This window comes from Lissotriton vulgaris, chromosome 5, assembly GCF_964263255.1.
Source record: "Lissotriton vulgaris chromosome 5, aLisVul1.2, whole genome shotgun sequence".
Taxonomy (NCBI): Eukaryota; Metazoa; Chordata; class Amphibia; order Caudata; family Salamandridae; genus Lissotriton; species Lissotriton vulgaris.
Genome location: NC_141693.1, coordinates 1819381858 through 1819398708, shown reverse-complemented (window position 1 = coordinate 1819398708; position 16851 = coordinate 1819381858). Strand labels below are relative to the sequence as shown.

Sequence of the window (16851 nt, the reverse complement as noted above, 5' to 3'; positions counted from 1 at the left end):
AGTTCCAGGATCAGGGCACTAGCCCTGTACCTCTTCTTCCTATTAGAGACCTCCGCATCAGCAGACCCTTCAGCATCCGTAGACACCTTCATGGGACTATTAAAAGGGTGGCTACAGAGGTAACATCTCACTGAGAAGAGGAAAAGGCGACCTGGCTAGGGTAGCAACCTCTGCCAAACAGTGTCTTTCTCTCCCTTTCCCTTATCACACTATACTTGTCGGGGGAAGACTCTAGGGGTTCCTGGCACACTGACAAGAGATTACCTCAGATCAGTGTGTCCTCTCCATCTTAGGGAAAGGTTACTGCCTAGAACTCACTGCAATCCCACCAGACATCCTTCCACACAGACACACCCTCTCCTTAGAAGATCAGTGCATTCTTCAAGAGGAAGTAGAGGCTCTCATTCATGGGGTAGGGGTTATAGAGCCCTTCTGCACACCATCGCAGCAAAGGACTGTGCTCCCTGTACTTCCTTATCCTGAAGGACAGTTCACTCTGGCCTATACTCAACCTCGGGTATCTGAACACATACATCCTATCAGAGCACTTCCACATCGCCTTGCTCCACAATGTCAAACCCTTACTACAGCAATGCGACTTCATGACTGCACTCGACCTGAAAAGCGCCTACTTTCACAGCACAATTCACTTTGCACATTTCCAGTACCTCCAGTTCGTGGTCAACATTTTCAGTCTCATGTGCTGCCCTTCAAGGTCACCACAGCGTCCATGGTGTTTACAAAGCGTCTTACCTTGGTCCCCACTCATCCCAGAAGGACCGGCATCCATGTGTTCCCTTATTAGATGACTGACTGATCAAGAGCGCGAACAACCAACCTTGCTTGGCTCATACTCAGACAACCTTAGACCTCTTGTACAACAAACGTTTCATCGCCAACACAGTAAAGTCACATCTTCAGCCCCTTCAGGTTCAGCCCTTCTTAGGAGCAGTCTTAAACTCAGACACAGAGAATGCTTATCTCAGTCAAGAGTTCCAGTTGTTACTGCCCCTTTTTCAGCCAGATCGCCAAATAAGTCAGGACAGTCTTGCACCTCCTCAGCATGATGGTCTCCTGTATTACCATAGTTCCCCATGCGGGATTACACATAGGTCCATTGGCGGAGTGCCGAGCTGCACAGTAGTCACAAGCAGATAGTCACTGGGAGGACCTAGAGTTGATTTAGGCCAGCACCCATCGCTCTCGGCAGTGGTGGAACAGCAGCAATCTGTTGCAGGATTGGCCCTTTCTTGACCCAGTACTGCAAGTGACCATCACAGCAGATGCTTCCCTCTCTGGTTGTAGGACGTATTACAGGACTTGTCCATTCAGGACATGTGGACACCCCACCAACTGGTTTTCCACATCAAGTAAGTAGAGCTTTTGGCCATCCAGTTAGCACTCATAGCCTTCTTCAGCCCCATGCAACACAAAGTGGTTTTCATCTGCACAGACAATATGACCAACATGTACTGCCTCCAGAAACAGGAGGGGGCACACATTTGCCACAGTTGTCGGGGTTAGCTCAGGACATTTGGTGGGCACTTCACCACAAAGTTCATCTCCTGGCAGAGTGCTTGCTGGGAGCCGACAACGATTTTGCAAACCTGCTGAGTAGCATGCCGCAACACGTCCACATATGGAAACGCCACCCATTCACTGCTCTTGTACTTCCATCATTGGCCAGATAACCCTAGTTCACCCCTTGCTCGACCTATACCTAGTGCCCTGTGAGAAGCTGCCCAACTGGCCAGGCTTCCTGCCTGAGTGCATGACCATCCTCGCGGAGGCCTGCAGATCCATCACGCAGGCATGTTATGCAGCCAAATGAAAAAGATTTGCCCATTACTGTCTTCCCAAACACATCAACCATCTTAAGCCGACTGCTCTCATTTAGGGTCCCTGTCATTAAGGCCTTTATGGAAAGACTTAAATGGGTCATACCACTGGGTCATCCCACCCAGAGTGCCCACGACCCTTGTCTTGAACCTCAACATCGTTCTCACACTACTATGTGTCCTGCCTTGGAGCTCCTCAATTTGTGCCCTCTACTGTTTTTCTCCCGGAAGGTGGCTTTCCGAGTGGCCATAAACTCACTCATGTGAAAGTGAGCTTCAAGATCTTAGCCTCCAAGAACCTTTCTTTCAGGTGCACCATGATAGGGTTGTCCTTTGGACAAATCTAACATTTCTGCTTAAGATGGTATCTTTTTTCCATCTCAACCAAACCATGGAACTCTTGGTGTTCTTCCCACAGCCAGACACCGTAGCAGAGAAATGGCTCTTACGTTAGATGGGCTCTCATGAATTACATTCACACGACAAAACCTTTCCACAAAACTCAGCAACTATTTGTATCTTTCCCAAAACCATGCAAGGGTCATGCTCTTTCCAAAGTTGGCATACCCTGGTGGTTAGTCAAATACATTCAAACCTGTTGTGCAAAAGTCAAGAGGCAATTGCCCTTCCCACCCAGACCCTACTCTACCTGCAAAAAGGGGGCATCAAGGGTTTTCCTAGGTAACATCCCTACTATTTGTATATGTAAGGCAGCTAATTAGTTTCCCCGCACACATTAACCAAGTATTACTATGCAGATATGTTTGCTCACCAGCAAGCTAACGTTGGACAGGCTGTTTTACGTACACTTTTCCAGGCCACTGCAACATCCTTCAGCTAGCTACTGGGGAGGGGGAGAACTGCTTTACAGTCTATGCAGATGCCTTTCTTTCTAACTCTTGGCATGTTCATCACCTTCTGTTACTCACTGCTCCATTTCATCCTCACGGCGGAAAAACAATCTAACAATGGAGCCGATGACAATGCAAATTACCAGTAATTAATGCAGTCGCGATACCTTGTGACTCGTAATACTTCATAGAAGAAAAGCGAGTTGAGCCCAACACTAAATGGCAGGAGTATGCAAAGCATATGAATTTACATGTCGCAAACAAAGCTTACAGGGTAAGTAACATTTTCCTTTCTTAACCCCTTCGCTGCGGCGGCTATTCCGCCGCAGCGCTAAAGGGGCGGGGCGGCCGCCGCATGCTGGTGACAGAACCGCTCCGTCACCAGCTACAGTTGAGCTGTGCTGGTGACGGAGCGGTTCCGTCATGACCCGCCCCGCTCTTTAGAACGCCCGCGCAGGCGCGAAATCAGCGCCGCGCAGGCGCGGCGGCCGGGCCATGACGGAACCGCTCCGTCATCAGCACAGCTCAACTGTAGCTGATGACGGAGCGATTCCGTCATCAGCATGGAAGGGGTTAAAGCAATAACTTCTGTCAGAAGCATTCATGAACTGCAAGCTCTTTCCATACTTACTGTAATAAAGCCATTTATGCAAGTTCAGAGAGATAGTGGTTCTTAGGACACACCTCAAGTTCTTACTTAAGGTAGTATCACCTTTTCTTTTGAGTCAAACAATTGAACAGCCTGTTTCTTTCCACAGCCTGATACAGTAGCTGAAAGGGCATTAGACACACATCCTAGATGTAAAACAAGCAACCAGGTACTATAATGAACCAAAGCTTTACGAACGGCCATCTTGACTTTTTGGGGCTTTTACTAAACTTTCTACAGGACAATCTATTTTAAAGGTAGGCATTGCAAGGGGGTTGTAAAATGCATCCAAACTTGTTATGCAGAGGCGAAACGTGGACTCCCTATACCTCCTAGAGCACACTCTACATGTAAAAAGGGAGCCACCATGACTTTCATGGTATCACTCATTTAGCAGAAATTTGTAAAGCTGCTATTTGGTCAATGCCAAGCACATGCAGAAAGTGGACAGATAAGCTCATCAACAAGCTATGGTTAGCCAGGCTGTATTAAGAACTTTGTTTTAAACAGCTGCATAATCTGCCTGTTAGCCACCACTAGAAAGGAACAGCTTTAAAGTTGATGCAAAGAATGTGTATCTACAGCCACAAATGCTATGAACGGAAAATGTAACCCTGTAAGCTTCGGTTGATAGCTTGTAGTGCTGTAGATTCACATGCTCCCAGCCTCCTTCTCAGATATGAACAGATAGCACGTATTTTCTTACACTGAATACACATTTATTATCAACTTGCAATGTGTAGAGCACATATATGCTATTCTCTGTGCTCCACTTCCACCCGATGAGCAAACAAAATAATCTAATGGTAGTCTGGGCCCATGTGTATTGCAATTCAAATGGAGGATTCGCACAGCATCTTATCACTCGAAGAAAAACAACTTGAAATGTCGGAGCCCAATACTAGATTGCAGAAGTATGCAAAGCATGTAAATCAACAGCACTACACACTATGAACAGATGCTTACAGGGTACGTAACATTTTCCTTTTCTGTGATTTAAAATAAATATGGCGTAAGTGAAAAGGGCTGAATTTTACGTTCATATTACAGTGCATTTGTTTGCAGTTTAGTATAGAAAGTTGGAGCTGGTTCCGCCTCGGCTGAAATAAGAATTATTTATTTTGCAGCAGTCGTTGCAATACAACTTTAAAAAAACTCATTGTTTCTACTGCTTAGGAGTTCCAAAAATTACACAGATAATCTCGGCAAGTCCTATAACAGCTGCCTGCAAGCTCACCTTCCCATCCATTTGTTTATAGAACATGTTTGCTTTGCAGCTAGATCTGCACTGGACAAGTCACAGAGAGAGATGTATACATGTCTTTTGGGCTAGAAAATAAAAACTCATCTATGAGGCTTCCTTTAGTATAGACGAGTTAATGCCTACTCACAGTTGTGCAGAGGCTCGAATGACCCATTAAAAAGTGCAACAAAAAGGAACTGTGACTCAGGTGGTAGGTCTTGCCTTTTGTAACCATTGGCTTTGCCAAAGCTGTTTGACAATACTTTGGAGTAGTTCCCTAAAAGTGAGCAGTTAAAAGATACAAGTCAGCCAATCAAAGGATGTTTGTCCTCCAGGGAAGGGACAAACACATGTAGTGGAAGGCCAACCAGACAGCTTGCGTTGCCTGGTAGGTTTGACCTAAACAACATTAACCCCTTCCTGTATGCAGGAGGTAGTATCACCTCTAGGCAGAAAGCAATGAACAATGAAGAAAATATACAATGTGAGGAATCTAGAAGTGGACAATGCTGGGTAAAGTCCAATTACAAGAACTTGCAGTACCACGTGGCAAACTCCATAGAAACAGATTGCAATGTTTAATCAACCTAATTTATTATCAAGCCAATGTTCCTTTACCTCTGTGCGGGAGTTTATTGTGTTATGTTGGTTTCTTGAAGAGTGCTTTTTGCTGCCCCTAACATTTTTTTAACTTATTAAGAGGGACAGGAGATGAAAAGGTGGGACCAAGTGAGAGCCGGAAGGAGGGGATAAGCGCAGAGGAATTGCGTGCAAGGAAAATTCTTTCTAATAACTTTTATTTCTCACTCACCCGATAAATATGCTTGTGGATAGCTGAGCTTGGGCCTCGAGTAGGTTGGTCTGGAAGCGTGGAGCAGCGAGAAAATCAGGCTGAAAACAGGAGACTGTGTCTGACCCCTGAACTGACTGAGAGATGTTAATCACTTAGAGGGTTCGAGAAGTGTCTACACTGGCTGCTTGGGACCCCATTCTCCAGCCAAATCAGTGTCCGCAGGAGACACAGGAGGGTCCCACTAAGGAGGCGGTGAAGAGTAAGGGTCAGAGCACCTGTGGTGTGCAGGGTGCTGTAGCAGCCCCCAACGCGGGTGACAACCGCCTGTATAGACGCAGCTCTGGCCTGTAGTTTTCTCCTGCCATGGGTGACCACGCTAGCAGATTCAACATGGGTGGAACATCCATAGGGAGACGAGGAGGGCCGCTTCTGCTGGCGCCATGTAGCAACAGAATCTGCCCCCAGTGATCATGACAACCTCATCACCGCTGACTGTCTTTTCGCGGTTGGACTGGTATTGTGCTGGCCTGTGGGGGGGTATTAGCGGTCAGACAATAAATCGGGCTTCTTCTACCACCACTTCCTTTGTCGTCCTACTGCCAGTCTTTGCTGATTGCTTTGTAGCCCCTCTTATTAGTGCAGAAGCTGCTAGAACTGGATGCAGAAGGCCAGTGCCTCTTGTTGAGATACATTGTGGGATTCGGCTCCCATTTCATTGCCATGGATCACATTACTAGTGGTCTTCATACAATTCAGGACCACATAATGAAAAAATCCATTCCTCTTTCCAACTGGCCAGTTAGCTCTACTCCAGTGTGGTGGACTTCAATCTAATCCCGCAAATAATGGCATGGTGAGCAAAAAAACTATGGATTTGAGCCTAGATCTCTGAACTGGGGTGAATGTGTGGCATTGTTCTGCATTCTGTCCATCAATTGTTCTTTATGCATTTGTCACCCCGAGTGAGACAGGTATGCTCAGACGTGAGTCCCTTGCTCTCCATGCCACTGGAGTCAAGCTATCCTGGCTGATAAGGGCTGAAAGCCCGAAACTGGTACTAGGCTGCTTGTTTCCAGTCCAGGGAGGATCTGGCCTGGCAGTTCGGGCTGGATTGTTCCCATGGGTGCAGGGTAAAGACTGATTTGCATATCGCTGAGTCCAAACTGGAATGGCATGGTGAGCAAAAAAAAAGATGGATTAAGGACTAGATCTCTGTACTGGGGTGAATGTATGACATTGTTCTGCATTCTGTCCATCATTTGTTCTTTTTGCTTCAATCTAATCCCACCACTGCACAGACGGCATTCATAGATTGTGGCAGTGGGCATGCGCTGTTGGCGGGAGCTCATGGCAGCAAGTCTTCACTGCCTGTGGGGCAGTTATGGTAGGACATTTGAAACACACAACTGTCCCTGGCTGGCTGATTGGAGGGTTTGGATGCCCCTATTTCTGCCATTTGCTAACTTCCTATCTGACTGACCGAATTCTTTCAGTGAATATGGCCAAACCTTCTCTGGTATCAGGCCAGGAGTGTCTTTGACTGGGGCTGTGATGGATAAACAGATTGGGGAGAGTTGATGCCTCTGGGGAGAATGGTGTACATTTAGGAAAAGAGCTTGTCCTTTTATACCTCTGTTTCCAGCCCCGTGGTTTCAGAAGGCTTTAGGACCGATAGACTTGAGCATTGAGGTAGTACCCCACCTAGATTTATGGAAGGTCCATACACCAATCCCACTCTTTCAGTTCCAGGATAAAGGGAAACATCCTCCATCTGCTTATACTTCCACAATCTGGAAATATGTTTATTAACAGATTCCACAATGGTTGGAACCCTGTGAATTAATTACCTGTCTTATTGTTTTGTAAAATCTACTCCTCTACTACCATTGTTGTCTTACGGCGCTGTAGCATTGTCCAATTAGTTGTAAGCTGGCCGGAGCATACCTCAGGCCCCTTTGCACATACCTCTTTGAATGGAAGGCACCCTTCCTGGCTTTGAAGACCTTCCTCACTTCATTGCGGAGCAAAGGAGTCTTGAGGACTACTGAACCATCATTGCCAGATTTCATATCTGCAAGCCTGGGGATCATTCAGTGAAGATGTAGATGTTGCGTTGGTTGACCTTGTCTGCCACTCCTCTGGCTGGTGTTCACAGTCCACTGATAAGGGATCTCAGCAGCCTGACATCTGAATCTAATCTAATGCATGGGAGCTGCTGTTTTGAACATTACGTCATATGAGATTGGAAGACTGTGGTCTGATTACCTCTCCAGAGCCCCTTGTCAAAAGCTGCTGTTTGAGAAGAGACAACTCGCCCTTTTGTCGTTTAGAGGTCCAAAAAAGAATTTCTAGGAAGTTGGCCAATAACAGTGAATATTCCAGCATCCAGGGGCATTCATTGTATGCCATGTGCTATATAAATTGTCAATTAACATCTACGTACCTGCCCAGCCTCCACCTCCATGTGTGGAGATTGAGCGGCAACCGTTGACGGCTTTCCATCCTCCCCCTGAAGTCTGTGATGTCATTCTGGCAGCCAGGCGTCCCTCCACTAAAGCGATATACTCCTGCAGGTGGAACACGTTTGTGGCATGGTACGCAGCTAAAGCTGTGGATCCCCTTTCTGACCCTCTTTCCAAGGTCCTTCTGTTCCTTTTTTCCTTGGCCCATCAGGGCTCTGCTCTGGGCACTGTCAAAGGTTATCTTTCTGCCAGCCCCGCCTTTCTTCTCTGATCAACCTTCTCTTTTTAAGTCCCCAGTTGTTAACCGTTTTCTGAAAGGCATTATGCACATGTTTCCTCCCGTGCCGTTCATAATGCCTCAATGGGACTTGAATCTTGTTCTGACATATCTGATGTGCGCGCCCTTTGAGCCCCTTCATAACTGTCCTTTACGTCCTCTCACTCTCAAGAAGGCTTTCCTGGTACCTATCACCTCTGCCAGAAGAGTGAGTGAGCTCCAGGCTCTTTCTTCTAAACCTACTTTCCTTTCTGTTCATCCAGGCAAGGTGGTTTTAAGTACCCGTCCTTCTTTCTTGCCAAAGGTTGTTACGCCCTTTCACATCGGGCAGACCATCACTTTGCCCACCTTCTTTCCGCCGCCGCACCCTTCCAAAGAGGAAGTGCGCTCCACTGTCTGGACCCAAAACGTGCACTCTCGTTCTATCTGAAGCGCACACAACAGTTCTGGGTGGGTGACCAGCTCTTTGTTGGCTATGTGGGCGCCAAAAACGGTTGGGCCGTGCACAAGCGGACCATCTCTCGGTGGGTCGTTCTCTGCATCAAGGCCTGTTACTCATTGGCTAAGAAGGAGCCTCCTGTGGGACTGCCTGCCCATTCCACCAGGGCAACGGCAGCCACTACTGCTTTGGGACGCGGCTTTCCCTTGCAGGACATTTGTCAGGCATCTACGTGTGCCTCGCTGCACACGTTTACCAAGCATTACTTCTTGACCGTCAAGTCCGGAGAGATGGCTTCTTTGGCCGTTCTGTTCTCTGTGACTTTCTGGTGTAATCTTGTTCGCAGACCACAACGGGATTGGTATTCCTGGGGTATCTATTCTAAGGTAAGGAATCTATCACTAACGTGTCTCTTTCAGATGCACAAGTTACTACTTGTGTAACGATATATCTGTAATAAACATTAGTTAGTGATAGATTCCTTACCGCCCCACCCATCCTCCCCGTTCTGCAAACAGATTACTAGCGTTGAGGACATCCCTTTCTGGGCCCTAGTTTCAATGCACCAGTGGTCAGTAACTTGCATGGCTCTGCATTCCTGACGCAGAAAGTCATGTACAGAACTGACGCCAGCGTGCATGGGTGGCGCCTAAGTAGTCTCCGTGACGTCATCTCGGCGCATACGGCGCCAGCGACGGACGCGGAGCTGCAGGACGCCACCTACTGACGTGCAGTGTCACTGCCAAGCAAAACTTTCCGGATCCAGTCTGACGCCTGGGGATATTCTAAGGTAAGGAATCTATCGCTAACTAATGTCTCTTACAGATATATCGTTACATAAGTAGTAACTTGTGCATTAAAGATTTGTGAATATGCATTAACAAGTTGCAAATTACACATGACGCATGTAGCTAATATGAGAAGTGAAATGTTGCCTTTTCTGTATTTTTCATTTACGCACCTGTTGGCAGTAGCAACACCATGGATGTTTGTGGAAGTGTAGCACCCTCTGCTGGCCGCTGAATGAATTGCGCTTCCGGTATTCTTATCTGCTTAACTTGAACTTCTGTTTTTTTCTCGTCTTCTGTTCAGGTATCGACACGGAATCGTCTCCGAACCACCTACAGACCAAGGCTTACGTGAGGCAGTTTCAGGTGATCGACAACCAGAATCTGCTCTTTGAACTTTCGCATAAGCTGGAGCCAAGCAGTCAGTAGACGAGAGTAGGTTTGGACGTCGCCTGACCTTTGCAGCATCGATGCAGCTAACGACAGAGGTGAAGGCTTCGAACCGCAGCACGAGCCTTGTTCTTCGGTGCTGGTACTGGGCGGCCAACAGGGACAGTTGATGCTTAGATGAAGCTCCTATGGATGTTGCCTCCTGCAAATGCTGTGAAAGTTCAGGGTATCAATGGAAGCAAACCTATTCAGCATCCACATGGCTAATAATTTTTGGCCAACATTCTAAAATCTCGCGGCCACTGCAGAAGACATGTGTGATCCTCACCAGCTTTAAATAGTCGAAGATCCTCTGATGTGGTAGATGTTGGCCTTCATGTTACCTCTTCTATTAAATGTCCTATGGACACTCGAGGTTCAGGACATCAGCCTTGACCCTTCCTATTGCTGATGACCCTATTAACACTTCAGATTTCCGTTTTCAAGCGCACTCTGGTATTAAAGGCCCTGGACTTCAAACTCAGTCCGTTATTAAATGCTGAGTTGTTATTGTGGACACTTAGCACATCAACTTGGATCCCATTGGACGGATTTCTTACAATAGTGAATGCTCAGCGGGTACTGTCCACGGTGTTCTTCAAGCTCAGCCTTGACGTTGTACTACATTGAAGTGTTTAATTGTTGGACTTGGTCTTAAAGCTCAGTCATGTATTAAATATCCTATGGACACTGGAGATAAGTTTATGGTGTAGACCTTAGTTTTCAAGGGTCAACTAGTGCTAAATGTCTCACAGACTCTAGAGACCTTATTTTCTTAGAAGCCGTTCAGGTATTAAACGTTCTCTGAGCACTCAAAAAAATTACATAGACATTGATCATCAAATACCTGTTAGTGTTGAAAGTCCTTCAGAATCCTAGATCTTAGACCTCAAGTCCCTCTTGGTAGGGGCTGTCCCTCGGGTAATAGAGAACTTGTCCTCTTGTACCTGAACGTTCTGTATAGACGAGAGGTTCCGCGACTGCAGAATTGACCTAATTTTTCAGGCTCCATCTGGTGTTTAACATCATGTGGACATTATAGAATTTTCTTTCAAAGCTCCTTCTAGTACTGACCTTTAGTCTGACACCTCACTCTTCAAGTTTCTCCTGGTGTTGAACCTTGTGCAGCAACGGCAGACCCCACTCTCCAAGCGCCTTCTGGTGATGAGCATTGTACAGCTATGGCAGACCTTACTCTTCAAGCTGTTGATGAACATTGTGCAGCTGTTGCAGACCTTGCTCTCCAGGATCCTCTGGTGAAGAACCTTGTGCAGCAATCTTAGACCTTACTCTCCAAGCTCTCCCTATTGAAGTACGGAATGCAGCTACCGCAGACCTTATTCTCCAGGATCCTCCTGGTGATGAACGTTGTGAAGTAATCGCAGACCTTACTCTCCAAGCTTCTTCTGGTGATGAACATTGTTCAGTAATCGCAGAACTTACTCTCCAGGATTCTCCTGGGTTTAACATTGTGCAGTAATCGCAGACCTTACTCTCCAAGATCCTCCTGGTGAAGATATTCTTCAAGCTGCTCCCGGTGAAGAACATTTTGCAGCTATCACAGACCTTACTCTCCAAGCTCTCCCTGATGATGTAGGTTATGCAGCTATCGCAGAACTTACTCTCCAGGATCATCCTGGTGATAAACATTGTGCAGTAATCGCAGACCTTACTCTCCAAAACCCAGCTGGTGACCAGCATTGTGCAGCTTTCGCAGACCTTAGCCCCCAAGCTCCTCCTGGTGGTGAACATTGTACCGACTTTGTAGGCTTAGCACTCCAAGCTCCTCCTGATCTTGATCTGCTTACCCATACCCTGGATGTTGTTGCGTAAGCTCCTCTTAGTGGTCGAGAAGTTGCACAAACTGGGAGAGTTCAGCCAAGCTCTGCTGCACAGCTTTTGAAAGGAACTGTTTTTTCCTCACTGCCCTCACCAGCCACTCAAGGTGAAAGCAATGACATCAGTAAAAGCTTGCGCTCGCCTAGAACAGAACTCCGCAAAAGTGCAACACAAATTGCCTGCAGGCCTTCAAGAATCAAAAAAGCCTGGTCTGGGTTTTCTTTCATTTTTTTCAGTTTTGGAGTTCACTTTCTAAACTGATCCCTTGGCATTATTATGATTACGTGAACTGTGTAAAGTAGGTTCCTCTACATATTCTGATGCGAACTGTAGTGTCGGGCAGCTAAACAAAGAAACTGAATTTAGCTGCCCTATCTGATACCGGCATGATCAAGATCGCATGGAGCTGGCACTCACCCCTATGGCCAGCCCTGAAGTGGGGGTTCGAGATTCATTCTCTGCTCTTGCCACCCTGCATCTGCCAGATATTTTGGACATTTCCACTGCCAGCACTAACACTGCCTTCTCCTGACACAGCCACAAAGCCATCCTTGTCCCTTCAGGGCAAACATATTGACCAACTAAAGTTCCAGAAGAACGCTTTAAATGATTTTTTTCTTTCCTCCTCACCCCACATCCCCTAACAGTGGTGTCAGGTTAAAAATACTTTTTTTAATCTAACTGTTTTATTTCTGTGTTCAAGATTCTTGGAAGTGTATTTGTTTACAATGCTGTGAGCACTGGTTAGTCTTGAAAGTGTCTATATTGTATGTGCCCTGATTTCTTCCAACTTTATGCTCGAAAATGGGCCATAGCGTTGGCACCAACTGCATTGTGGGTTCTTTGCATGGTTGCATATCTCAGTACCATGTGCCTGAAGAAGGCCCTCAGGTGCGCAACAGACCGACACCTGCCCCTCTGCTTTCTTGGTGCTGCTTCAGATTCTGCGGAGGTTTAACAGAGTATTTTCACAGAATGTATTCGCGCTTGCCAGAACAATACAAAAGTGGCAGATGAAACCCCTAGCCAAAGAGCAAGCCTCCATTACCGTGAAAGCAGGCACCGGCCACCTGGGGGCACGGATTCAGGAGGAATTGACGCAGAATTAGAAGTAGGAATGGGCACCTAAAATGAGCCTAAGTAAACCAAGGGATTGTGCAACACAAACTGCAGATTTCTTTCTTTTTATGTTACTAGGATAGTAACATTTGTTCAGTATTCAAATAAGAACTGCAGGATTTAACTCCTGTACATAATTTTAAAGTTGACAGAACCTTACAGATTGTGGCAAAAATTGATATGGCTAGATCTTTTGACGCAGATTAATCAAAGTGTACACCATTCTGTAAAGAAAGTGCCAAATATCTTGTAAACAATATACACAGGATTCTGCAAGCAAATTGAAAAGAACTCTGTTAAGAAAGTCTATAAGTACATAGAGTTCTGTAAACAAAATACATGAACTCTGAACTACTTGGGTGGGTTTGTGTTGACCAAGTGGCCTAATTTGCGTTAAGCGGAGTGCATAGAGTTCAGTAGCTAATGGTAGGGGCAGACTTCTTTGCTGTTCCGCCTCTTAAGTTGGCTTGCAGCATGACATTTTAAGGTCTCTCTACCTAACACAATTAGGGGCCAAAAAAGACTAGCCTCATGGGCCATGTAACTGGATAGACCCTTTACAACTGCAGTCTGAGGTTCAACTCCATCCCCCTGCCCCAATCCCTGAAATTCACTCTCTAGAAAGAAACGTAAAAGTGCAGCTGAAACGTGTTGGTCTTGATATTCAGGAGTCTTCAGTGGGCATGTGCCGGCTGATATGATGGATGGTTCATATATGGATGGTCCATGCAGAAGTATAGAAAGTGTTGGAAAACATGGACCCTGGAGGGCGAGAACTGAACATGCGCTGTTTAGGGCAGAAACTTAGCTAACTTGGTTGGCAGAGTGTAGTTGGCAAGGGAATAGCAGTGTAATGACCTAGCCAGTCACAGTTTCTAAAAATACTACATGTACCAGAAAGCACTGGGTTTATAAGTCACTCCTGGGGAGGTGAACGTTTGTTGGGCTCCACAGTGCCAGCAGAGAAGCTTGTGGTAGATTCCGGCTTTAAAAAATGGTATGACCTGTCCCTACTGAATAGATAAGAAGGGGCACTTTTACTGATGCCGACCCCATGGACACAATGGAGTTAACAATCATAGTTTTTTTTAGCTTGATCTCTTCAGTTAATGTTCCTAAATAGATCTGTGGATTTATTTTGATTTTATTACGGGTTATTGCAGACTTGGTGGTTGCACTATGCACCAGTATGCAGGGCATCGGAATCTCGAATCCCTTCAGACAACACAGGGTCAGATAAACTGTGAAGCAACAGCGACACCTAGTAGCTTGCAATGAAAATGACATTGTTACATACACAACTTGCTGGCGGAGCTATAAATCTCATCTATAGAACATTGTCAACCAGTATTGGCAAAGCCAATGAGCCTGTGGTTGATATGGTAACATGCTGTCTTGATCCCAGCAACAAATGTTGGCAAAGCCAGATGCTCTCGGTTGAAAGTGGTAATGCATACGGTGTTAGCACATTAGACAGAGCAAGGCACTGTAGAGAGGGAGACCGGGGGATGGAGGGGAGAGGGCTGGTGCTATGGTTGGCAAAGTAGCTCCTCGTGCAGTTCAATACAAGCACTGAAGTGGAGGTGAAAGAATACACACAAACAACCAATAGCATTGGGTGACAGATTGATACTCTACTGGGCTAAGTCATGACATGATTGACAAAGTCTCCAGCCAATGGTTGAAATAGGCTAATTGAAGAAAGGCAATGGTTTAAAGGGGCGTAGAAAAGTCCACGTAATGTATATTGTTAGCAATAGGTGTGTTTGACAGCTATGCTGTGAAACCCCGACCTAAAAAGACAATTTGCTCAGGAGTCAGTTTGAGGCATTTGTGATTTTATAGGACAGAGCTTTATTGGTGGAGGAGTATTGGCTGTGCAACCCTCTAATTCAGTGATCTTTGCCTCACATTTCTGGATGTTCATGACATTTTTCTGCAGTGCTAGTCATGACAGAGAGAACTCCAATTGGCCATAACTTTTAAAGTCAAGACACTTTATTGGCTGTCGCTTTCCTCAAGCTGTGTCGTTAAATCTGTGCTATGAAAGTGCCCAGTAGAAGTTTGTATTTCTATTTTTGTACGCATTTGTACATAGCATTGCCCCGCTTGCTGTCAATATATTGTTGTCTGAGCACTAAAAGTGAATACTCTCCCTGGGAGCGTTTCAGCGTCTGAGAATGTAAATAATTTTTACTTGAATGTTCTCTAGGATGTAAATTTTATTTTTTAAATTGTACAGTGTCTGTATAGAAACTTTGTTATATTTTGAGATTGTCGGGATACAAACATTTTAAGGGGCTGTCTGGCACTTTTCTGGTTTATTCCAGCTTTGTCTTTCAGGTTCTGTAAAGCATCATTCAGCATTTGCCATATAACTGGATCACATTGAATGATTTCCGTGGATTTCATTCGTTATTTCTTGTAGGTTGTTATTTTGGCAGGAAACCATGTTATTTGAGGCCTGTGTCGTATTTCCACGCTGATGAGCGGTCTGTTTTCTCCTTACGACATTGGGGAAGGCAATGTCATTTGTGGACACTCTGATCACTGACTGACAAAGGAAACAGAAATGTGAGCCTGAGGCCAAGAATGGGTTTTCTTGATTGAATGAGTTGTAGGAGAAAAGTGAGCAGTCAAAGGAATCAAGGGTACCTCATCACATTATTCAGCAACAAAAAAAAATTAGATATGCTATTGCAAACAGTTTAAAAACAGAAGTGTACACATGATAGACCCTTCAAACACTGACCGGTGCACACAGTCCACTGGTGACCATGGATGTGAACACAAAATCCGAGATACAGCCTCACACAGGTAAACACACTAGTGAACAATTATCCTCCTGTACATACAAACATGTGCACATTAGGATATCCATTTAACTTACGTAGACAGTGGCAAAGCCTAATTCAGATATACACACAAGGATCGAACTACAACCTCATGTGGCACACACAAAATGGCACATTTAATCTCATGTACGCAAATACACTAATATGTGCAGGTGCCCCAGGCGCTCACAGGAGGAGATATTGATTTAAAGGCTTACCTACAACCTCACTGTCAAAACGCACACAAGGGCCAGTCTTGCAGCCTCAGGCATGTATACAGAAGCGGTTAGGTGTACAACCTCATGCTTGTCCAAACACACAGACACCCACTCTCTCTCACACAGGGCAGGTGTACCGTAGAATAGATGTGCAATCTTGTGAGCATGCAAACACTGGGTGCTTATCTTGATTCACTTGCAGGCAGAGCACATGCTGATGTGCGTAAGCGGGGTCAGACATGCGCCCTCATTCAGGTACGGCAACAAAGACTGATGCAGGGTCATAGGGGTGTGTATAAACACACACAGAAAATCTCAGGCAGGCATACATCCAAGGTATAGTTTCATGCATGTCCACTAAACCACCTGCCTATGTAAACTCCTGCTAAACGTAAATAAAAAAGCACACGGTCAGTCATCATACACACTGCCACTACATGCAAACAAGCATGCAAAAATAAGGCTGCAATCCCTTTTACCGTCTTGAATGTGTGACGCCCTATGGGCGATTGGCTCTGCATTTATTATTAATTTTGTTTTTTTGGTTATTGTGCTTTTTGGGTGGGTGGGAACAGGGTTGGCTGCTGAAGCACTTAAAAAAGAAGCTTATTGTATGTGTATATATAGGTAAAAGTTTAATAAATATGGTGACCTCTCTGTGTGTCCTGCCTTTGGCGTGGTTAATTTTTCCTGGATCTGTTGATGTGTGATATTGCATTTTAGGACAACAAGAGCTCACTCAGTCAGCCTCTGTTAAATATTCTGTGGGATGCCAATGGGCTTCCAAACTCTACCACAGCATGTCGAGAGGCCACCTCGCTCCGTGCGATCATGATCACGGTTTCCAGTTCTGAACATTTTCAGCTATACGTCACTTCTATAAACTGTTTTAATCTAATTAGTTGAATGGAAGCAAAGCAGGACTACACCTCTCAGAAAGCCCATCACTGGAAACAGTGTCCTAATGACCTGACCTGGAATAAGGTGGTCTATCAACAAGCAGGCGGCATCGGTTCTTAAGGGTTGGCTACCAACAGCAGGGGGCTGTGAAGATGGGTACACGCGCGCCCTT

At 45.7% G+C, this 16851-nt stretch overlaps 1 protein-coding gene across 1 annotated transcript in view; it reads left to right on the top strand.

The window, feature by feature from the left end:
• The window catches only part of RAPGEFL1 (Rap guanine nucleotide exchange factor like 1), a 267731-nt gene extending 251291 nt beyond the window's left edge, over positions 1–16440 (top strand). Inside the window, exon 15 of the mRNA XM_086924240.1 lies at positions 9645–16440. Coding sequence (XP_086780366.1) covers positions 9645–9769 — 125 coding nt within the window. The 3' untranslated portion in view covers positions 9770–16440. The remainder of the gene's footprint in view (positions 1–9644) is intronic.
• Positions 16441–16851: the final 411 nt, after the last annotated feature.